The sequence below is a fragment of the Solanum verrucosum genome, unplaced genomic scaffold (assembly GCF_900185275.1).
Source record: "Solanum verrucosum unplaced genomic scaffold, falcon-dt-bn FXZP01000051.1, whole genome shotgun sequence".
NCBI classification, from domain to species: Eukaryota; Viridiplantae; Streptophyta; class Magnoliopsida; order Solanales; family Solanaceae; genus Solanum; species Solanum verrucosum.
Window position 1 is genome coordinate 2160721 of NW_026020110.1, and position 25601 is coordinate 2186321.

The 25601-nt window shown below is 35.4% G+C and overlaps 1 protein-coding gene across 1 annotated transcript; it reads left to right on the plus strand.

The window, feature by feature from the left end:
* The first annotated feature begins 1241 nt into the window (after nucleotides 1-1241).
* Nucleotides 1242-16515, plus strand: LOC125825301 (VIN3-like protein 1). The gene is made up of 5 exons (XM_049504644.1): nucleotides 1242-1366; nucleotides 2814-2865; nucleotides 11852-12463; nucleotides 14644-14954; nucleotides 15055-16515. The coding sequence occupies exons 3-5, from the start codon at nucleotides 12006-12008 to the stop codon at nucleotides 16227-16229; spliced, it is 1944 nt and encodes a 647-aa protein (XP_049360601.1). The 5' UTR covers nucleotides 1242-1366; nucleotides 2814-2865; nucleotides 11852-12005; the 3' UTR covers nucleotides 16230-16515.
* Nucleotides 16516-25601: the final 9086 nt, after the last annotated feature.

A 25601-nucleotide genomic window follows, 5' to 3' on the forward strand; every position in this document is an offset into this window, starting at 1 on the left:
TCTGTGTATTGAAAATAATCCTAATTAAACATAAATAACAAATCCTAATCAACTTAGGATTCCTACTCAAACTTTAAATTATTATTCCCAACATAGATGTATTCAAAGAATCAATGTTATCTGATTCAATTACCGTATTGCCATGAATATCTGAATGTTCAAACTTATGAACCAAAAATTGACACACTTTACTATTTGTAACATATTCAATGATTCACTTCAGCCAAATAGTGGCACCTTAAAATTTGCTGAATCTCGAACTCACTCAACAGGAGTAAATCACACATGAATTTTTACAAAAAAGAGGATTTTTAACTTAAAAAATATAGTACTTGATGTGTACTAATTAGCATGTTAATATCTGATGAAATATTAGATATTTATAGCTATCAAAAACTGCTTAAAAAAAATGCAATGGTTCAAAAAACGCAATACCAATTTGTATCGGTGTTGCATTGGCGACCATTGATGTAAAATTGTATATCGCCCTTCAAACACCATTTCAAACCAGTGCACTGAAGAGATGTGTCGTTTCAACCAGCGTTGGATCGGTTAAATGTCGATGTATAATTGTACAACACACTTAAAAAATCGGTACAAATCAATGTGTTGAAGAGATACATATCTTCAACCAGTGTTTCACCGATGCAAAAAAATGTGTCTCGCATGTGAGAAAAGATATAGGGGCAATTTTTTTTACTCAAAAATAATCTTTTGATGGATCATTTTTCAAAGCCAAAATCGAACTCAAATTCAAATTGAAAACCGAGTCGAACGAGTGACTCAAATGTAACTATATTAGATCTTATTCATAACAAGTAATGCAAAATATTTGATTGAAAATAATCACATAAATATCATTACATAATACAAAAATATATATAGTTGAAATGAAAATATAACAAGTTATATATTTAAACAATTTAGGAGAGTACAATTTAAGCCTTTCCAATTAATATAAGAAGGTAATTCAACTTTCCAAGGTGTATAAATAAATCAATTTATTTAGGTATGAAAAGCACATGCATGTGGAGGTGATAAAAGTGAAACAGAAAATATGATAGAACCTTATCTTCACGATAGAATAAAAAGAGTGAGATAGACGAGCAAATTGCAAAACAGGCAACTGGAGCATGTGCTTTATGAAGTACCACGCTCCTAAATTACGCGTGAGGGTCATCTCTAACAAATACTCGTACAGAAATTTGGTACAACACCAACTAACATTAACAGGACCCAAGTTTCCTTTAACACAGAGAGAGGATTTTTCATTACTCTCTCCAAACAAACCCTTCAACCCCTCTCTCTCTCTCTCTCTTCTTCGATAACCCTAAATTTTTCTCTCCTTTTTTCTTACTCACAGCAGGTACTTTCTTCAGATTTTCTCATGTTTTTTTAAAAATATATTTGTTTTCTTATTTGTTGTTTGCTGAATGTGTTTGCTTCCAGATCTGTTACTCAAGTTCGTGTTTATTGATTATTTTTGTGAAATTTTGTTTCTCTTTGCTGGGTAGTATATCTATTTTGGGTATTAATATATTCTTGTTCGTGATGAGGTGTTTTGACTGTTACGAGTTGGTTGCTGGTTATCTTTGGTTTGTTTCCTTGCTGAATATGGGCAATGTGAAGAACTAGGACACTAATAATTTCCAAATGCTCATTGCGTGTGTGAATGATTTTAGTATTTCTTGTTGGGATAGCTGATTTTTCCAGTAGCACCATGTTAGTGTTGCAGGTTCTAGTTTCAGCACTGATGCATGTGCTGATTTAGTAAAAGTCTCAGACACATTTGTTGTTATTGAGAGAAAGGTCTCTTTCGGTGGTTAGTGTAGCTTTAATTTTCTTATTTGTTCTTTTTTATTAATAAAAGAGGCAGGAGGGAGCAAATTGAGGTAAGAGAAAGTGCAGTTAGTTTTACCATGACTAGAATAATATCATTAGATGTGAGAGGTAAAGAACTTGACAAAAGGATGGTGATTAAGGGAGGTCGTGAAAGGATGATTTTTCTCCTGTGCTTTCTAAAAGATAATAAAGGACCAAGTAACAGATGCAAAAGTTCGAAGAGTGTGGAGTAACAAATAGGTAGGGTGGACCAATCTTGAATCCAAAAGGGTAGCAGGGGAAATCTTTGTGGTTTGGGACATTGGGGTTTAAATAGGTAAGTATACATACTCTAAGAAAGGAAAGAGAATCAAAATACATAATTACAGGAGTAAATCAAGCTATACTATATTTACAAGATCATATTCTATCATATCTATGAGAATCTTACAATTCTTTTTAATGTGATTTAATATTTCCTCTGTTTTAATATGTGTCTTAGTTTGACTAGGAGTAGGCACGGAGTTTAATAATGTAATTTGTCAATTTTGTGGTTTTAAACTAGGATGCATATAACATTTTTAAAATATCCTTTGAATTTTGTGGTCTTAAATATGTCATGTCATTTCCATAAGGGAGTGTCATTAAGGGTGAAGTAGGAATATTGAAATTAAAAGCTCACTAAACATAGAAATGTGCCATTCTTTTTTAAACAAACTAAGTAGGAGACTTCAAACAAAAGTATGGCACAAACGGAGGGAGTAATGTTTTGTATGTAAATGACTATGTAGTGTCACGTGTGTTTGTGTTTCTGTTGAAATTTTGGTTAACTTAAATGTTTTGTCAAAATTTTTATTGTGGAATTTGAATTGTCTGTTCCTAAGATGCTGGACACAAGGATAATCAATATTTTAAGAAACTGTTTCTCTCATTTTAGAGACCTAAACTGCAGAGATGTATCACTTATGAAACTTAACATCTTATTGTCATAGGGAGGGGTTGCTGCTACATCCTTATTTGGCTATCATTGATGGATTTATAAAGGTGAGAATCTCCACTTAATCTCATGGCCTGGGAATTATATCTTACCACCTAAGCATGAGAAATTGCATTAGCATAAAGTTGTATTTTGTTTTGGATCAGTAGATTGCTTGTTTAAATCCTTTCCAGACCTCCATGGTATTTGAGTATAATAGAATAGTCATAATGATTCTTGTATTTACTCTTCAATTCTTGGTTCCCTTTTTTTGTGGCAGGATATGTATATATACCAATTCTTGGCCCTAGGCTCGCAATCTTAGCCATGGGAAGATGGGAAACTAGGTCTTCTGGCCTTCATCCAATTTAACTTCCTATTGTGATTTTTTTTCCCCACACGGTGGTCAACTCTATAGGTTTCAGTGTGAATTTTTTAGTCTTATGGTTTTCAATATGATTAAACTTTTTGCTATTGGTGTAGTTCAGAATATATAAATGATCTTGTAGCAATTGTAGACATCTTAGGATCCTTGTAAGATGAGATAGGACCTAGATATAGGTTTTCTTTTTTTTTGGGTTACTGAGCCTACTCAGTTGTATGTAGCTAGCTCTGTGATGTAAATTTTTGGGATCCCAGCATTAGTGCTGAAGGTTTATATACAAATTTGTTACCTTTGTCAAAAAAAAGAAGCTCTATAAGACTAAATTGAAGATGAAGCTCGTAAAATCCATGTACGTTATAGTAGTTGTTTTCTCTGATATCTGAGGTTACTGTCCTTCATAAAAAAGTGAACCATGGTGCATAACATTAAGAAATGATGCTCAATAAATTAAGGGATTTGTTACAGTATACAAAGATAAGTATAGTTAATTGAAACTGACTTTCCTACTTATGTTTTTGTTTTCTATGAAGTACATTTTGTAGATGGCATGAAGAATATCCAGAAATTACAAAAAGAGTTAGCGAAGAAAATATTAAGTCAGCTTAATACAAAAGAAATTAGACCAGAACTAGGGAGCGACAAAAGCCCAAAAATTGATTTATGCGTATTCTTGATATCATCTACGAAATGTACTTCATAAAAAACAAAAACATAAGTAGGAAAGTCAATTTCAATTAACTATACTTATCTTTATATGCTCTAACAAATCGAAAACTAGGTGTCCGTCATGAGAAACACGTAGGGAATATAATTTAGTTTTTTCTTGGATTCACATCAATATCTTAATGGAACATTGTATTACGAAAGTATGCACTTGTTTTTTTTTTGTCTAAAACACATATGATGTGTGATGCCATCATAAATCCAATGCTTAATTTCAAGAAGTCAATTTCCTTCAATTTTCCATCAACTTGTTATTATTAATTTTAATTAACAACTATATTACGAAAATGCTATAGATAATTGGGTCATGAATGTGAAATCAGGTCCTGCACAGATTATAATATTGATAAAATTATATCAAGTGTGTTAAGTTATCCCACATTGGTCGTGAGATGTGGAATTAGCCTATTTATATAGCTTAAGTAATCTTCACTTTGTTAACTAGCTTTTGGGTTTGAGTTGCGCTCAAGATCCATTTCTTATCTTGGTATCAAAGTCAGACTCATCCCAATTCTTGGTTTACCTAATGTTGGCCCCCCATAATATGTTGTCCACTCTCCGGTTGATAGGTTTGGGCATGCGACAAGGGGGGAGAAGTGTGTTAATTTGTCCCACATTCGTTGTGGGATGACCTTTGTTGCTTTATAAGGTTTTGGGAAATCCTCAACTCATGGTCTAGATTTTGAATTGAGCTAAGTCCAAGATTCATTTCTTTATCATAGAGTAAGGAAGCATGAAACTATGGCTTAGACACTTTATAGGCTTTTGCTATTGTTGTAGGCACAAATATGTGTGTCGTGGTTATCTAGAACCTGGAAATGAAGAAAGAAGGGAAAGGCAACCACTTTTTATGTGGTTTGAGCTTTGAGAATAAGATAGTTTAGGAAATTGCCAATGGTATGAGATCTATTTGAATAACCAAAGCAGAGATTTATGCCATTTTGAAAAGATTCTTATTAAGAAGGAAAAAGATGACATATTATGTTGTTGCTGCAGAAAGAGCATTCTTCTTGGCTCTTCCTCTTTATGATCTCAGGTGAAAAGGTTTTAACTAGACTATCCCACAAATGGTAAAGAGCACCTCATCATCATAGTTAAAATTTTTAAGAAATACATTTAAGATTGCAATCAAGATTAAGGTCCCCTCGCAGGCCTTGGTAACCCTATCTCTCTTATGAAAAATGTTCATAATACTCTTAGGCACATTTCCCTATGTCTCTAACTAAGGTCCCCTCTCGACCTTAGTAACCCTATCTCTGGTGGACCTACTCTCAAATCATTCTCTTTAACCATATCCCTTTTGCTTTCACAGATAACAAGATCTACTTTCTTCTAAGGGGAGTATCATATGATATTATTATCTTTACATCTAAATTGGGGACTTGGTATGATTAAATGGAATGCGCAACACATCATTTTTTTTTTTTGATAACAAGGGAAACCCGCAGCTGCTACCCTTTGGGTGCGCACAGGATAAATCCCCCGCTCCTATGCAATAGCTCGCAAACCACATAGGAGAGGTAATTCGCACTAGACAAGCCTGGTGCGACGAGCTCGACCCAGAAGGAGCAACGTATCATATAAGAAGGTTGTTATAAGCAAAGAAGCGCTACTATAGATTTGCAAGAGGCTCAAGGAGGTCTTTGAAAATAGAGGAAAGACTTTCAAGTCTTCGCGGCGTAGGGATTTCTCAACAAGCCTTGTTTTGTCTCAGAAATTTTATTTTATCAATACTGGAGATTTTGTTTCTATTGTATCTATCAAGGGCCAAGACAATAATAATTATTCTACTTGAAAATACATTTAATGAGAGATGGATACAATTGGTGACAAAAATAGAAGGCTTTGTTAATAGTGACCTCGTACAAAGAGCTACTAAAGCTCAGGGAATACAAACATCACCTCATAGGGGAGGGGGAGCAATAAAGAAGCATTACACGAAAACAAATGGACATAGATGAAGCTATCGATAGGGGATGATGGGATATCTCTAAAAATTTCTTCGCAATTCAATGACAAGGATATCTTGGGCAAGTGTTTAGTTGAAAATTCAGGCGAGGATGATATCCGTCTAGAAATGATGAGACGATGGGCTCAACAATCTTGGAATGCCAAACAAGGAGGGGGTACTTGTATATAATATGAATAGATTTCAATTCTTGTTTGAATTCGAATCTAGGGTTGCTGCAAAACATGTAGTGATGGGAGATTGGTGGAGGCAAGGAAGGCAACTATAATTGGAATGGTGGACACCAACAGAGGCCTTTTCAAATTGTACCATGTTTGACTGGTTCTGGATTCAAGTAATAGGTCTTACACTTTATCTCTGGTCAAATGCCTTTAAAAAAGGTCAGTGAAAGATGCAATGGCTGGTTTGAAATTGAGGAAGAGACTGAATTGAAAAATCATTTGAGATGGGCTCATGTTCGAGTTAAAGGCCCACTGAAAACAATTCCGGCTACGGTTGACATTGCCAATAGGAATCTCATCTTCTCGCTACCCATATGGCTTGAAGCTCCAATAAGGTATCAGAAAATAGAGAAGGTGAGTGCAATATGGTGGGGTTTTTTTTGTTTTGTTTTTTGAAATTGATAAGGTTGAGTTCTTCAGCATTAAGGGTATACGGGCAACCTCCAAAAAGGGATAACTACAGATTTTCTAACAAATCTATAATCTGATCTATATCATCTATACAAAGTTGTTTATACCAAAAAAGTAGAGATACTATACAATTCCATTTAACTTTGTGGATGGAATTGGAACCGTCTTCAAAACATCTTCCATTTCTTTCCTTCCAGACAGACCACCATACACATGATGGTATTAGCTTCCACCATCTCTTTTGACTCTTACTGCCTCCCCTCCAAATCCAGCAGCTCAACAGATCTGATGTATGTTCTGGCATTGTCCAATTCATGCTTGCGATGTTGAGAAACAGGTTCCAAAGAGATGGTGGAGTTTTGAGGTGTCGGAGCTATGTCTACGCCTACAAAAATGGGAGGACAGGGACATGGCATGAAAAATATGCAGGTCGACAAAAATACCTGTATTGGTGCTAAGGGTGTAGATGAAAGACACGTGATTGAGGGTACTCTTTTAAATGAGATGGCCCTAGCAGATGATGGACCCGCTATAGTAAATGAAAATAGTAAGTTTGGCCATTAAGAAGGATGGAAGGTGGGGTTTTTATGCAAGGAACAAATAAAAGCCCATCAAAACATTAAATAGCTAAACCCTTTGTCACAAAAATAAACTCGAACGTGGTTTTTAATCCCTGAATGGTGGTTTATTCAGCGAAAGAAGAAGTCGAAAATTGTTTGCTCAGGGAGAAGTGAGAACAACAAAGCTATATGAACAAGGCACAATTGGGAGGACCTGATCAAAATTCAGATAATGAGACAGAGACACAAAAATCAACTTATTAACTTCCGATAGAGGAGAAAGGAAGCAAAGAAACTGAGGGTCAAACAAAGGATCAAATGGCGATATATGGTGACCTAATTCCCCTACCATATGTCTTGCTAACATGTGAGGAGTCTATGCTAGCAAGCGATCAAGTAATTGAAGACACTGCAACTCTTTTGGTGCATAATCATATAATCAAGATGAGGCAAGAGTTTAATTTCAAAAAAATAATATAATCAAGATGAGCCAAGAGTTTGAGGTTGCGTTCAAAGGCGGTGAAAAAGTAGCTTTTGCCTTGTTTATGGAAGTGGATCAAACAAGGGGGTGGAAAAGTAGATAACTTTAGTGGCAATGGCACATATTAAAAAGCAATTGCTCTCAAAAGAGTTTCAAAATCTGGAATTTGACACGAAATTTTGAATGGAGAGCCACAAAGAATGAAGAAACAGGGAGAGAAACACAAAAGTTGGTGCATAATGAAAGTAAAAATGTTGTCCTGGAATGTGGGAGCTGAACAGGGGGAACAAAAGGAACCTGGTAGGATCATTAGTACATCAGTGGGGAGTGCATATTATGTAATTGTGAGTGGATTCTATAGGAAACAGTGGGGGATTATTCTTATAAAAAAAGGAAACAGTGGGGGATTATTGTATTGTGGGATAAAAGAGCCCGAAAAGGGGAATATGTGGATAGTTGGGAATCAAACACTTAACTGTAAATTCTTTGGGAGCAATCAGGATTTGTATTGGTATTTCACTACTGTATATGCTGATTGTGAGTGAACGGAGAGAAAGGACTTGTGGTGGAATTGGCAGCTTTAGGGGGTATGTGAGGGTCCTTGGATGTTTTGTGGAGACTTTGATGTGGCCAGATTTCCATCAAAGAGAATTGAATAGACTTCTCCTAGTTTGAGGAGGAAGATTTTTTTTTGAAGGAATCAAGCTATGTGCTGCCAATAAATAACCTAGCCCTGACGGTTTTACAAATGGCTTTTTTATCAAGGTTTCACATGCTTAAGTAGGACATAATTCTCACCCAACAAAATTTCCAGGCTCAACATTTTTTTGAGAAAAGCTTCAATGCTACTTTTATGGCTTTGATTTCTAGAAAGTAGATGCTATTGAACTTAGGGAATTTAGACCCATTAATCTGGTATGTATAAGATCATCTCAAAAGTGTTGGCTGAAAGGCTAAAAAAAGTGGTGGACAATCTGGTTAACAAACATCAAATGGCATTCATTGAGGGGCGACAAGTTATGGATGTTGCATTGATAACCAGTGAGTGTATTGATAATAGGATGAGAGGGAAAGATCCAGGGGTCATGTGCAAATTACGCATCAAGAAAGCTATGATAATCTCAATTGGAACTTCCTTATCAGTGTGCTTAGACAGAGATGGCCTTTGGCAATAGATGGGTGAAATGGATTAAATTCTGTATAACACTACTAGGTTCTCTATACTTGTCAAAGCAAAACCAGTTTTTTTTTTATCAGCAGAAAGGGGACTTAGACAGTGTGATCCTGTGCCCCCTCTCCTTTTTATCACAGTTATGGAAGGTCTCAATAGCATGATGAGGATTGCTAATCACAACAGATTGCTGAAGGGATTCAGAGTACGGAATACAACAGGTGAGGTGCTGGATATTTGTCATCTTTTATATGTAGATGGCACAATTATTTTCTGTGATGTTACACTAGAAAAAATTAGTTACCTTAGAATGATAATAGAAAATATTTGAAGCCAACACAGGTTTGAAGGTAAACCAGAGAAGAAGAAATATCTTTCTAGTTAAGGAAGTATTGCATATAGGTTCTGGCAAACATTTTGGGTTGTTCATTGGAGAAAGCATCTACTATTTATCTTGGTATGCCATTGGGGTAAAAACACAAAGCTTTGGAGGTATGGGATGGAATCATTGAAAAAACAGAGAGGAAGTTAGCTCTGTGGAAGTTTTTGTCGAAAAAAAATTAGCTTTGTGGAAGTCACTTTACCATTTTAAAAAAAAACATTAGCTCTATGGAAGTCTCGGTATCTTTCTCTGGGAGGGACTCATTTTGATAAACTCAGTGTTGAATGCTCTACCAATATATGTAATGTCTAGTTCCTATGCCAAGCAAGGGAATTGACATCCTAGATAATTGAGGAGGAATTGCTTCTGGAATGGCAATAAGGAGGGCAAGAGTTTTCACTTGGTAAAGTGGCAACAGAACAGAGCTCAAGGAGGTATGGGGATTAAGAATTTGAAGCTGCAAAATAATAGCCTACTTATGATATTGTTATGGAGATACAATGTGGAGCATCAAGCTCTCTGGAAGGAAGTAGTCCAACAAAAATTTGGCAAAGAAGGACACTGGTGTATAAAACAGGTCACAGACATATGGTGTAGGGCTGTGGAGATCTACTAGATATCTATGGCCTGATTTCAAGAGGAGTACCTGTTACCTGATAGAAAATGACAACAAGATTTAATCTGGAAAGGCAATTGGACTGGAAATGGAATGCCACAAGAACTTTTTCCTATGTTGTTCTCTATTAGTAGCAAACCTGACTGCACAGTTGAAGAATCTTGCACCTCAAGGTTGGGACCAAACATTCAGAAGGTTGCTAAGTGAATGGGAAGTGATAGTGTGGCTGAACTACCGAGTTAGGTGAACTTGGGCACAAATATTGAAGCTGATACAATCAGATGGAAGCATCAAAGTGATGGAGGATTTACATTGAGCAGGCTTACTCAAGGGGAATATATAAATTGGCAGGAGTATCAAATGGAATTGTATTAGTTCATGTTTCTAGGGTAAAAAACTTACTTCTTCCGTCCCAATTTATGTGATGCAGTTTGACTGGACACTGAGTCAAAGAAATATGGGAAGACTTTGCAATGTTCCTAAATTACCCTTAAAAGAGTACACCTTTGTAGACTTCTTGCCAAATAAGTGGGACCCAATATGGGAAAATGTTGATGGTGTTATTAAATACTTGCAAAATAAAGAAATGTTTAATTCTTTTTGAGACTGACTAAAATAGAAAGTTAGTAATATAAATTGGGACAAAGAGAGTAGTACAGATGATGAAATACAGATAGTGAATTTCATAGGAGTTTTCTAATTAATATCACTCTGTAGCTCACTTTTTGGAGTTTGCTATCAACATATCTCTTAATGTTGAGGAATACCAAGTTACCCGTTTTAAAAAAATTAGAGCATTCTTCTTGTTGGCTGATGCTAACTCTGTAGCTTTTGGTAACTTCAAGAGGAAGATGGTTTATGTGTCTCTATTTAAGAATCAAATGAACATTGAAATGCTAATGCACAATGAACACCGTCACTTTGTAAACGATAATCAACATGTTAGAACTATTATTTCACTTCATTACTTTTTTGGGGTGTGGGTGTTCACAATGGGGAAGTGGCTAAAAAATTATATGACCAAGGATGTGAGGGGTCATTTGGTAGCTGGTTTGAAGGTGAGTTAAGCAAGTATCAAATCGTGCATAAGTAATACCATGTTTGGTTGTTGTTTAGAAGTAAATTATTCATGTATAAAACTAATAGGCTATTTGGTTTGCAATTAAACCTGCATAACTAATACTAAGGGAATCTATGTATTATTATATGAAGGATAGAAGGTGGATAATAATAATTGAATAACTAAACCCTGCATAAGGTATATATAGAATAATACACAGATTCTCTCATAACTAATTCCTGCATTACTAATACCCGATATAACTCTAACCAACTACCAAACAATCCCCGAGTGCTATAAGATTGTTTCTCCAATGTCCATTCTGTACCTTAATATAATGATTCTATAGACATTACAGTTTGATGACAGAAATTGTTATTCACAGAAGTTCATAGATTTCCATTTGATAAAAAACGATAATGCCTTTCAGTCATATCGAGTAATAATAGTATTTTAGAACTTTCTATAGATCTTCTCGGTTGTACTCTTTTCTTGTGACATTTATAATAACTTCTGTCATCTTTAAATGGATTCTGCTTTTAACTCTTCATATTTCTTTAAGTTCACTCTGAAAAATTTATGCAGGATTATCATTTTTGGTAGCATTAAATAAATGATAGAATAAACTTCAACTCCTTTTTAAGTTTGCCTCTTTCAAATGTCATAATTTCTGACTTCACCTTGAAAAAAGGATGAAATGTCAGTTATTGTCACTCAAAACCCACTGAAATTTTATTTTCTGGACATATTTTTTCCTAAGGCATCTACAGTGGACCCTCTCATATGGAAGCTCATATATATATGGTGCCGTGGGCAGGAATGGACTTAAGTTTCTGAGATCTTTAAATGCAATAATGGAAAATCGTCCTGTATCTCTCCTTTTTCTGTATTGAGTATTTGACAGTCTGCAAGCAATTATATATGAACTTTCTTTCTCAAAAGACAGGTCAAATCATATTTTCGTTAGTGGATACAAATCCTTGTTTCATTTCTTTTGATGAGATCCACTCAGTTTTTTCATTGTGCCACAACTGTAGATTCTTTGTATGCTAACTCGTGTGTTCTTTATATCCAGTTTTTGGTGTTCTTAGTGTTTCGTCCAGTGTGAAAAGCATTACAGAGAAATTCAAAGGCACTCTAGAAATTCTTGAAATCTGGTCCAAAGGAAAGATATTTTGGAGTTTTACCAGGACAAGGAAAAGAAGCTATTGATTTTATCCTAGTGCAAAATGTCTGAGCAACTCCCAAAGTTGAGTAAAAAGCAATTGAAGACTCAAGAACAAAAAAGAGTATCTTCAAGTCCCAAGGATCATTCTTCTAGAAAGCAGCTCAGGAAAGGGGAAAACCCTCTCCGAATTCTATCAGCTACAGAGCAGTATGCTGATGCGAAATGTTCGAATTCATGGATTTGCAAAAATTCTGCATGCAGGGCAACTATTTCTGTAGATGACACTTTTTGCAAGAGATGCTCTTGTTGCATTTGTCACTTATTTGATGACAACAAGGATCCTAGTCTTTGGTTGGAGTGCACATCTGAATCTGGTCAGGGGGACTCATGTGGCCTGACTTGTCACGTTGAGTGTGCACTCCAACGTGGGAAGGTAGGAGTTGTTGATCTAGGACAACTGATGCAGCTAGATGGGAGCTATTGTTGTGCTTCTTGTGGTAAAGTTTCTGGAATTCTTGGGTAAGTTTCCTTTAGATAAGTATAACAGTTCTCACTTTTCAATGCTGATATGTTCATTCAGTATTAAGCCAAACTAAAACTATACCAAGGTGAAAGGGTGAGTATATCCTTGTTTCCTTCTTTCCTGGAACATCCTTCTTTGGATTGGACTTCTGTCTGAAATCTCTTGACCTATCCTGTCCTTGACTTGCCTCACCAAGTCTTTCCCAACCTCTTCTGATGCGCCTCTAGGAAGCTTAAGAACCATGAAAAGAACTACCCTACGCATGATTTGGAGCTGCCAGCAGTTGTATTTTCACTGGAGATTTATGTGTGTATGTGTGTTGAGGGTAAAAATGTGTGACTCAGGAATCTACTCTGAATGCTGTCAACCTACAAAAGGAAGGTTGAAAGAGGACTTATTCCCTTGACACAAGTTTGTGCAGAGGGAGAAGTCTTGAAGCCATCTTCCTCAGAATTCTTTTATTAGCTTCCTGCTTACAAGTGTCACTTTGCAGTGGTGAAGATGTTAATTGTTTATTCTCTGTTCAATCTTGATTAGTTTTTTAAGTTCTGTTACTGATTTCTTCTGGTTGATCAGAATAATCAATAGCTATTTCTTAAGTGGAAAAGGGCCAAAAATACCCTTGAACTATAGGAAAAGGTCTAAAAATACCCTCCATCCATCTTTTGGTCTAAAAAGTACCCTTCTACTCATCTTTTTGGTTTAAAAATACCCTTCCATTCAGCTGTTTGGCTCACTTAACCCTTGAAACTAACAACCCTCTCTTTATTTATTTTTATTTTTTAAAATATTAATTATGATTCATTTTTTTATTGGATTAAATAAAAACCTCACCTTTACTAAAAAAAAATCATAATTAATTCAATACCTCTTCCATACCCCAAAAAATATTTTAAAGAAAATCTTAATATTTGTATTTGCTGTAACTTATTTTTTAAAAAGTTTGTTTTAGATAATTAACATATTATAAAAATATTAATAATTTCACAATTATAGAGATATCATATTATTCATAAATCCTTTTTGTTCTTTTTTTTTTTAATTATTCACAAATCTTAAGCTTGTTTGTCCTTTAATTAAAAAAATAAAAAATAAATGATAACTTAAATTTTTTACTAATGATCTTTGTGATAACTAATTTCAAAGAGAAAGTTCCATAAAAGACTATAACTAAAGATTAACTCAATTTAGAACAAAAAAGAAGATACATGCTCGTAGCCTGTAGGGATAAGAAAAGTAGAAAAGAAGAGAAATTTATAATATGTTATGGATAAGATAATATTATTATGATTATGACATTATTAATTTGTTTATGAAATATTAATTATTTATATTATGTTAAGAGTCTTGATTTAATTATTTAAATCTTAGCCATTTATTTTTCTTTATGATGTGTGTCTTCAATCCAAATAAGAGCTTGAGGAAAATAGGGAAAAAAAAAATGGAGAGGAGCCGGATTTTAAAAAAATAAAAAATAAAAAACTACAGCAAACACAAAAAACTACTAGATTTTTAAAAAAATAAAAATAAATTTGGGTCTTGAAGTCGTATATTGTTTTGACTTGGGTAAATTATAGGGAAAAATATAGTTGAGATGGAGTTCTTATTTCATTCAATAAGAGAATGACACATAATAAATATTTTTTAAATATAAAGAAATAAAGAGAGGGTTGTTAGTTTCAAGGGTATGAGTGAGCCAAAAAGGTGAATATAAGGGTATTTCTAGACCAAAAAGATGAGTAGAAGGATATTTTTAGACCAAAAGATGGATGAAAGGTATTTTAGACCTTTTCCTATAGTTCAGAGGCATTTTTGGCCCTTTTCCATTCTTAAGTATTAACATGTAACTCTTAAGACATTGTGAGTGAATTTTAGAGCGGTAAGCTGTCCTTTCAAAAAAGCTAGACATCATAAATCCTCTTCATTGTAATGATTCTGCAACTCTACCCATCCATTTTAGCCCTCCTGCATGAACGGAAGCATTAGTTATCTTCTTGTGAGTAATGCTTATTTGTCATGTTGTGTTTCATTTTGATAAATATTGCTCCGTTATTGTATCAGTAATGGTCCTAACTCCTAGAATTGCATAAATTGGTTCTTTTTTTTTTTGTTGTAATTCACTAGTAGACTTGTTGCAAGTTGAATCTTTTTTCTCTTCACCTGTTGATCTTGGTAGGTTTTGGAAGAAACAGCTTTGTGTAGCTAAGGATGCTCGCCGTGTTGATGTCCTCTGCTACAGAATATACCTGAGTTACAGGCTCCTGGATGGGACATCCAGATTTAAAGAACTTCATGAAATTATTAAAGAAGCCAAGGCAAAATTGGAGATGGAAGTTGGCCCAGTGAATGGAGTATCATCAAAGATGGCTCGAGGAATTGTTAGCAGACTTTCTATTGCCAGCGATGTTCAGTCATTGTGCTCGATTGCCATTGAGAAGGGTGATGAATGGCTGGCAACAAAGACTAGCAAACTTACTAATTCCTCAGGTACCATTTCTTATTAACTCTTCAAGGTGGTATTATCTTGTGGCAAATTGAAGCTAGAGTAATTTATTTGTAATACTTTCCTGGTGCCACTTCTTGCCAGAGGGTTCACTTCCTGCAGCTTGCAAATTCCTTTTCGAGGAGGTGACTTCATCTTCTGTTGTGATTGTATTGATAGAAGTATCTGCTGCATCCTCTGAAGATGTCAAGGGCTACAAGCTCTGGTACTGCATGGCCAGAGAAGACACTTACACAAAAGAACCTGTCTGTGTCTTTCCAAGAACTCAGAGAAGGATTTTGATTTCAAATTTGCAGCCTTGCACAGAGTATTCTTTTCGGATAGTTTCTTATACAGAGGCCAGTGATGTGGGACACTCTGAGGCAAAGTGTTTCACAAAGAGTGTTGAGATAATTCATAGGAAGTCTAATCTAGTAGCAGGACACAAAATTCAGGTCAATCAGGATACTGGAGGAAGCTCTGGCTCCAAGGAAGGCTACTACACTGGAAAAGACATTGAATTCGATTCTGGCTTCAAGGTCCGGGACCTTGGCAAAATTCTAAGACTTGCATGGGCTCAACAGCAAGGTTGTTTAGAGGGATTCACTGGACCTGCATCGACAAAATGCTGCGAGTCTTGTACTGTTAAGCCTGAACCTGTTCAGGATGAGAGGAAACCATCTACTTCTCGCCAGCTTGACTTAAATGTTGCTTCAGTACCCGATTTAAATGAAGAGTTAACCCCTTCGTCCAGAGATGAAGATAACTGCTGCACTTTAGAGCTGACTGTTGAAGCAGATGATGATGCCACCTCTCATGACAATGAGAGAAACGGTCTTGCCAGATCACATGGTAGTGGAGATTCCCAAAACTGGAACCAGGGGAAGAATGGAGATGTGTCAGCTGGTGATTCTCAGATGGAAGGTTGTCGGAAGAGAGGAGCTAGCAATAATGGTGAGACACATGACTCTGACAGCACCCTAATCAATGGTTCACCTATCCGAATTCGTACAGGAGGCTTGGATGAGAACTTTGAATATTGTGTCAAGATCATCCGCTGGCTGGAATGTCAGGGTCTGATTGAGAAGGAATTCAGGTTAAAGTTGCTTACTTGGTTTAGCTTGCGATCAACGGAGCAAGAACGTAGGGTGGTAAATACCTTCATTCAAACGCTAATCGATGATCCAAGTAGCTTGGCTGGTCAATTGGTTGATACCTTTTCAGAAATAGTATCCAGCAAGAGGCCACGGAATGGTTTTTGTTGCAAGCTTTGGCATTAACTTATCAAGTGTCATAAACTTCTACCCAGACGACAGTAGTCTTGCAGACCATTTTGCCTGCTGTCTTTACACTCAATTTTTTCTCCATAATCTGTAGTGAATGATTCATTCGTGGACAAGCCTGTCCAACTACAAGATTTGGGTTGTTATTCATGTAGGCAGTTGTTGACTTCTCCATGGGGGAGAGAATTAGATTGAAGGAAATTCACATTTGTAGGAAACAATTGGTCTCTCATTTCTCAGCCTTCATTGCATGAGAAATTCAATTAACGACTTTTTGTACTTATTCTTGTTGCAGATATATTGATAGCAAAAAGAGATGAGTGGCTAATAGGTATTGTCTTAGGTATCACGGCTTTTTAAGAAATTTTTTAAAACCATTTCTCCCCTTTCCTTTTGTATCTTCTTTTGAATTTATGAATTAATATACAAATTACTAGTTGAAAGCTTTTAGTTAAAAGGGGTCGCAAACTATAAAAGAGCTATTTAGGGAATGATTAAAACTAGTTATATGATAGAACTTGCTTACATCTTCAATCTTGTCATGGGAGTTGAACTTCTTTGACTCAATTTCTTTTTTCTTTTAAAGACTCAAGTGTTAGAGGTTGACAATATCTGTAACATATCCATATCTATACTAATATTTTTAAGCAATAAATATCTATACTATATTTTGAAAGTATAAATTTGGATGTCCAGTATGGAAACCCCTCGGGCCACATCCAAACTTCATTCTGTATCCATCCTTGACAGAACTATAACTTTGTGAGCCTAGGAAGCAGGTAGTAATAATTAGGCTGTTATGCAAAAAGATGAGCATGACTAACGAACGTTTGGTCAGCCTTGGCCTATATTGTCACAACTCAATTCCTCGAGTCATCATAACACCTACTATACTCCACCAATAGATAAGCCAACTCGTAACTCAGAACTACAAGCAATGGATAAAAGGGTAGAACAATCGCGGAACCAGAATTTAAACAACAAAGCAAGGTAAAAGCGGAAGCAAGCAAAAACTATATACATAAAAGATCCCTTCCAAAATATGAGTCACAAGTACAGAGTTGTTCTAACAAAAGAATACAAGTCCCAAAAGTAGTTCAATAACAAGCTTGTCTCAAAATACAAAAAACTAGATATACAATATACAAAAGGAGACATGCTAGTCCAGAACGTCGAGTGCTCACCCTCACCTTCGATCCACAAAAGTTGTTGCAGGCACGAACGGTCATCACTGGTAACTGGTACTAGGACCTGCATCACGAAACAAATGCACAATGTAGCATGAGTACCAAAACAAAGGTACTTAGTAGGCATCATAGGTTGACTGAGAAAGAAAGGTAAAGACAATATGAAAATATAGAATCTAAACACAAACAGAGGTCAAAGCAAAATTTAAGGAAAAGCACACGAGCGTACTAGAAATAAAAACTAAGTATAACTAAGTTAAACCTAACTGGACCCCCATAAGCCCAGAAGGTACACTCGTGTGCAAGTTTAAGTAAAACCCGAACGGACCTCCATAAGACCAACACGTACACAAAATAGCTAGCTAATAAGACGGAAGCATGTGAATCCATGTCCAATAAGTGAAAACTTGCCTCTAACCACAAGTACCCAATGAAAAGGGCCGCCTAGCTAGCTAGTAAACTCCTACGGACTTCAGCTGCCCAGCTAGCAAGAGTTAACCCAGGGGAGTCAATAATACCAAACCTTTTACCCTAAGTAACCAATCAAGGCCACCCAGCCAACCAGTAAAATCTCAGGGCGTCAACCGCCTAGCTAGTAGAGTAAACTCGGGGGGAGGGGAGGTGTCGACTCCAAAAGAGGATCTCATCAACACCAACAACAATAACACCATTGAACGACGTCTACTCACAAGCAACCCGCAACAAAGCTCCAAGCTCGAACCAACTCTAATCCTAAGTTGTCCAGTGAAGCGCCAAGCCTCAAATATCGTAACGGGGCCGTAGAAAGAGAGAGAGGGCAAAAGGTCTCCACAGTAGGGACACCGCCTAAAATAAGGCTCATTTTATTAGAGTTAAGTCTGCTACACCAACATACAAGGAACTAAGTCATCCAAATCGATGCCGGAGAAGAAACAAGGCCTAGACGCTATAAATGTCGCGAGTCTATGGAAAGAACTAGTCTAAGCCTATACTAAGGCCAAAGATGCTCAATTATACAATCACAACAACATACAAGTCAAAACACAAGATAAGGATAAACACATAACCCCAACTAGCATGGTTCTAATCCCGAAATAATGTCAATCAAGCGTAAAGCATGGTTTCTATGAAATGAAATAAGAACAACTAGGTACCCGCCCAAATTGACTCTAATCAACATATGTTCACACATTCAAGCTCAATCTAGGAGACGGAAAGTCGTAGCCTACCTTAAGGATGACCGCACGTGCTCCAAATCACATGTCTGGAGCTTTTCCTTTACGAACAACCTCAGAATGCAGCCCCGCTATTAAAAATAGGATCACAATGTTAATACGACCGTTTAGACACCAAAACCACATAAAACAAAGACGGACCAATTTTGGAATCAAACGAAAATCATGGGACCCATGCCAGAACTTTTGGATCGACTCAGTCAAAAGGTCTTAAATAGTACCCCAAACTTGTGTTCCAAAATGGAACACAATTCGGGCCTCGAAACAACAAGAACAAACAACATGTGACAATTTCACCATTAAAGACAGCAACTAAGCTAAGGTACCCTACAATTGCACGAATTTACCTCAAATGAGGGACGCCCAACACTTTTTGATCACACCACTGCATAGACCCAAGCTCCACAAATACACCGGACTTCGAATTGCTGCAATCGAAGCTCTAAAGAGGGATGAATCGCTAAAACTCAAGCGACCACTTATGTAGCTTAAGTGACTGGCCTGCAAGAGGCGTGCCTTGCTTCCACGAGCCCATGGTCGCTAAAGCGAGGCTAGCTAAAGCAGCACTAGGGTCGCGAAAGAAGCATGGCCTGGACTGCTAAGCTCTCTTAAGCGATCCCTTGGACGTAAAGCGATGTCCGCATAAGTGATGATAGAGCTGCTAAAACGGCTTCCACCTAGTTGGCCTAGCTTGCTAAAGCAGAGCCTTGGCTACTAAAGTGAAGGTCGCTTAAACGAGCCCAAGGTCGTAAAAGCGAGCGACACCAACATTAGGTACCAACAAAAATTAGCTTAGTTTTGTTCGGAACCCCGTGCACACAAAAGAGATATACAACCCAATCAAATTCGACATTTTCAGACTCAAAGGAGTAGTCAAAACTTCTATACAAGGTTGTCTTGACAAAAAGTGGGTCCCACACCCAAACTCCAGTTTAAACCAAAATCCACAAAGGGGCTCAGAATTAGCCTGGGAGCCTCGAGATCCGCACGGAGGGTCGTTCTTGACCAAACGCAACATTTCAGAGCTAACCGCGCTAGTGAAATTCTTATCCAAGAATGTTTACCAAAAATCTAGAGAGAAAGATCCAAGTGCAAACATTGAGTCAAGCTGATCCAGGTATAGCAAGATAGTTCTCGTCTTCTTCTTCTACCTACTTTCCTTTATAGCACTTTTAGCCTTGAAAAGATATTCAATGTTGATCAAGGTCAAACTTAGGCCATAACTTGAAAGTAAAAACACCTAATCGCACAAAGTCGCATGAAAGCCTTGGGAGTCATGCTGACCATTTTACTAGCCTAAAATAACCCTTTCGAAGATGATGGAATCGTCAGAATTGGATTATGAGGTCGTTTTCCCAAAATTTTGATAGAAAATGACCATTCAAGGTTTAAAAGCTCCAAAACACAGAAATTCTCATAAAACCCAAAGGAACGACCAGGTGACCAAACTGTCAATCTCAGCAAGTCATAAATGACTTGGGATCGCTATAGGAAGTCTCTAACGACGAACAAAAGGCATTAACACATAAATAAACTAGAGGGTCATTACAACATCCACTACTAAAAGGACTTTCATTCGCGAAAGTAAGAGTCAAGAAGTACCTGAAGGCTCAAACAAGCCAGGAAACTACTCTCACATCACATGCTCAGTCTTTCAGGTAGCTTGCTCAACTAGACGATTCCTCCAATAGATCTTCACGATAGGAATGACTCTCAAACGCAACCGTCGCACATCTTTGGCTAGAATAGCGTTTGATCTCGTTTCTTCTCCTTCGTTGGGTTTTGTTTTTTCTTCGGAAGGGTGACACTTTTCTACGTCGGAGTTGCATTCTTCTTGGGCGGCGGAGTTTGAGTTAAAATATTAAAACTTGGAGGCTCTATTTCAACATTAGATACATCCTCTACAAATCTCATACTCTTTCTAGGTGTATGGTGAACTTTTTTATTCTTCGGCATGTTTGTTTGTAACCGAACTTTTTGATTCTTCACAATGTGTACAAGATTTGTGGAGGTTTTCATTTGAATGGACAAGAAGAACAATGAAGAAGTTGAAAGAGAAAGAGTGATGACCGTGGGGAGAAAGAGAAACGTGGGTATGTGGGAGTAGGGATGGAGGGTGACGTGTGATAAGTTAAGACTTTGAAAGGTGTAATTGATAATTATCAATAGATTCTCTCCTATTAATGTTATTTCTCTCACCTATTAATTATAATAACATTATATAATTACTTAATAAAATGTACTTAATTAATAAAAAAATTAAAATTGATATGTTAATTCTTGTAATTAAAACTTTATAAGTAGTAATTAAAAAACATATAGATATAAAGGCTGTAACATTAACCCTTTAATAGATGTAGGGTGATTTTTTCATTTGTAAATCTGAATCAAACAAATCAAAATGAATTGAGTTAATATCATTGATTTTATTGAAGCTATCAATCTCATTAAAACACATACTAGTACTACTTCAGGTCCATTTAAAAAAATTTCATTTTAACCAAACAAATCTAATTTAAAAAGAGGTGCGTCTTTAGAGATCTAGAAGTAATAAATATTTTTTTTTTTCAAATTTGTCGTTGTTTTAATAAATTATATCATTTCAAAAAATAATTATATAAGTAATTTCGTACAAGGTCCCTCAACCATTCTTATTCAATTTTATGAGATAAAAAGATTAATTCAATTATATAATCTTTATGACTGATGTACTAACTATTATTTTTTTAAAATAAATGTGAAATAATATTTAAAAGGAAAAACAACATAAATGGGCCATAAAATTCAAAATAATTGCAAAGAAGTTCATACCCAAACCTAAAGTTATTCCTGAAATACTTATTCTTTCATAAATAATTACATCTCATACCACCCCATTCATTATGGCTGATAATTTTCGCTTAACTGATACTCAGTATCATATATTGTATTGATATCATTAAAGCTGATAATTTCACTTAACTAATACTAAATCAGTCTCTCTCTCTCTATCTCTCTCTCTCTCTCTCTCTCTCTCTATATATATATATATATATATATACTTGTTCAGAAATTACTCATTAGTCAATGATACTATAAGACCATCTCCAACCTCACTCTATTTTACTCTCCATCTCTATATTTGGAGAGTAAAATAGAGAATGGGCTCTCCAACCATCCTCCATTTCACTCTTTATTCTCCATATATAGAGAGTTGAATAGTAGTTCTCCAAATTTGGAGAACAACTATTCTCATTCTCTATTTCACTTTTTTCATTATTTTATTATTATTTCTATTATTAAGTAATTAACATATTATGTTTCATATAAGGCTAGAATTAAATCTCTAATATTCGTAATTATTTTTAAGTGTAATATAATATTTTAAAAATATATATTATTTAATATATACTACTTTCATTCCAAATTAATAATATTTCAATTTTTTAATTTTTTTTGTTAATTTAATATAATTTGATTTTATTATTAATTTTCACTATAAAGAATGCACACTTTTAAATGGTCTAAAATTGTTCAAACTATTTGTAATACACGTTCTCAAAAGAAGAAATATTTGGCGATGAAACAAGAACCGTGTCGAAAAGATGTTGAACGTGCATTCGGAGGTTTGCAATCACGTTTTGTAATTATTGTAGAACAATCACGTTTTTGGAGAAAGGAAGTGCTACATGATATAATGACTACATATATTATATTGCACAACATGATAATCGAGGATGAACGTGATCTTAATGCACCAATTCAAGATGTCGTAGAGGCTCCAACTGCAACAACAAAAATGGTGGTAGATGAAAATCTTCTATTTGAACAATTTTTAACGAGACATAAAAAAATTAATGACAAAAATGCTCATTTTGAACTCCATAATGTGTTAGTAGAGCATTTATAAGAGCAACGTAATAGTCTTGAAAGCTGAGTATTTCTGTAATGTTTATGTAATTATATTTCATTAATGATTTCACTTTTATTTGAATTGTCCATTAATTTGTATATTAGATAATATTTGCTTCCAATTTATGTTATTTAGAAATTTAGAATAAAATATAATTTTATATTAAAAAAAATTGATTTTTTTTTATATCACATGAAAATTTTATAAAAGTGATTATTTGAAAAAAAGAAAGAATGGATTTCTATTATGAAATAAGAATGAAATAGAAATAATAATATAATATTGAGAAGAGAGAAAGAGTATGTGGTATATACTCTTATAGTATCATTGACTAATAAGTAATTTTTGAATCTCTAATGGGATATTATAAGTATATACTCTTATAGTATTGACTAATGTGATATATATATATATATATATATATATATACGGATTTAGTATCACTTAAGCAAAATTATCAGCTTTAATGATCCAATATTATATATGATATTGATTTACTATCAGTTAAGCGAAACTAGTTGGGGGAGGGGGTATATTGTCACGACCCGAGCCTACACCCTGGACGTGGCCGGCACTCGAAGACCATTGTTGGTCCCCAAGCGAACCCTCATCCTGGCTGACTACAAGCGGAAAACTAATTCAAGCATACAAAGCTTAAAAACTGAAATAAAAGTTCATAAAACTTAAATACAAACTTTAAGTCCAAAGAAAACTCTGTATAATAAAATATATACAACTCGCCATAAAAAGGCAACTTTAATCTTTAAAACATTTAATAAAATAAATGATACAAACTTCTCAACTATACTGACTATCTATGAAGCCTCTAACTGATAAAGATGGAAATCGGGACAAGACCCACGACATCCTAACAACTGATATAACTGAAAGGTAAATGAAATCCTCCGAAAGCAAGGAGGCTCACCATAGCTAACTCGAACTCTCGGATGTATCAACGAAGCTCCTGTTGATGATCCTGAATACCTGTGTCTGCATCATGAGAAGATGCAGGTCAAATGGCTCAGTACGTGGAATGTACGAGCATGTAAGAGGAATTCTAAAACATAAACATAAGCTTGAAACTTGATAGAAATGAAACATACTTACCTCTTCTCAAACTTACTCAACTCAAGGAATACTCAAGGGTACTCAAAACTACTCAAACTTACTTAACTCAGAAGTACTTAAGGATAAGATACTCAACTCCGAGATTAGATACTCAACTCAAGGATATGATATTCGACTCAAAGATATGATATTCGACTCTGGATACTCAACTCCGGATACTCAACTTTGAATACTCAACTAAATATGACTGAACTCATTTCAATATAAAGCAATTTAAAACAAGTGCAATATAAAGAAACAAACTTTTTAAAAACATGTTGTCAAATCTGTGTGTATGCAAGGATACAACATAACTCTGAAATGTATATAAAAATACAATAAACTGATGTATATAAAAATACAATAACTTATGTGGGAGTTTCTCTAACCGACAACCATCACATAAGAGCTATAGTGATGATACATCGATCTACCTCACGCTGCCAGCGCATCCTATACCCGGCCAAAGGTATAGGACCTGAACTACTAATGGATCCACTAGTCTATGTGAAAATGGTTCATCTAAAAAGTATGACCCTTTTCTACCCATGATGGCTACATGGTTTATGGGGGTTGTGAGTTGTCTGAATTCTCCCCCATATCGGTGCTCAATACTACTCCCAAAAATAGACTAGCTCTTATGTTTTAAAAACATACTTCTTTCTGCTGATTTGAGATAATTGCTCAAAAACTTAGCTCAAAGGCTATCTTGAAAATCTCAGTTTCCCTACTTGCTTCATTTAGAAAGCTATTACTTTTTTCTGAAAACTAGCCCGAAGGCTCTTTGGAAATCTCAGTTTCCGTTCTTATTTAAATGTGAAAACATTTATAAACTCTTTGGAAATACTTAGTCCCCATATACTTTTGAAGAAAAGGACTTCAAACTTTACTCTTCACTCTTTACTGAACTCAAAACTTAAGTCTTGAAACAAAGGTAAAGCATTTGTAAAAGACTTCTTAAAATGTGGTTCGTGTCGAATGATGGACATGAACGACTCAATGCAAGGTTTTCAATAACCACAGATAGAACTCAAATACTTGGAACTCAAGAACTTCAATAATACTACTCATTTCAAGAATGCTCAACTCAGAGGGTTCATGCGGAATTATGACCATGAACGACTCAACTCAAGGACTCAAAGATACTTCTCTTCTCAAGACTGCTCGACTTATAGGATTCATGCGGAATTATGGGCATGAACAATTTAACTCAAAGACTTTATGGGTAACATGTAATAGTCCCATGCTTAGAAATATAATCTCAAAGGGGATTAGGAACTCAATACTCAAGACTTTGGACTTGAAGATACTACTCCTCTCAAAGACACTCAACTTACGAAGTTCATGAGGAAATTATGGGCATGAAACAACTCCACTCGATGGTCTAAATAACATTATGAAACTCATGTATGTGACTCTTCTCATTCTCTGACTTACTTCCTCAAAACTTAGTTCAAATCCATAGTTGATCTCAAAGGATTCACAATTGAACTCAAAGGCTTTCTTGAACTCTACTCTAACTCTCTCTTGAATTTGAATTATGAATTCAAGAGTTATGATTCATGATATGAAGGATTTCAATAACAATATAGCTATTCGATAATTAGGAATACAACTTTTAAAATAAACGTGAATTCAAGAACTCAAAATCAACTTATCTCAAGAATACTCAAATCTAGGGAAAGTATCTTAGATTACTCTTTTACTGATCTGAAAGTAGAGGTAGGGCGTGAGGACGAACTAGTCCAACACTATGATAGCCTTACATACCTAGAAGAACAAGATTCTTGAAGAATCTTGAAGAAGAACTTGATTAGAAGCCTTGAAACCCTATCTTGAAGGTAAATAATCAAGAAAACCTTTCTTGAGATTCTCGAGTTAGTTTCTTGAAATCTCTATGGCCAAAAAATATGATTTTCATGAATGAAGATGAAAATCTGATTGTTTTGAGCTTTTTATTTGTCAAGAA

Bases quoted from the DNA above. Each gene is read 5' to 3' on its own strand.
- LOC125825301 (XM_049504644.1), top strand. From the start codon at position 12,006: ATGTCTGAGCAACTCCCAAAGTTGAGTAAAAAGCAATTGAAGACTCAA. The intron at 12,464-14,643 runs GTAAGTTTCCTT...TGATCTTGGTAG, and splicing joins AAAGTTTCTGGAATTCTTGG to GTTTTGGAAGAAACAGCTTT. The intron at 14,955-15,054 runs GTACCATTTCTT...ACTTCTTGCCAG, and splicing joins CAAACTTACTAATTCCTCAG to AGGGTTCACTTCCTGCAGCT.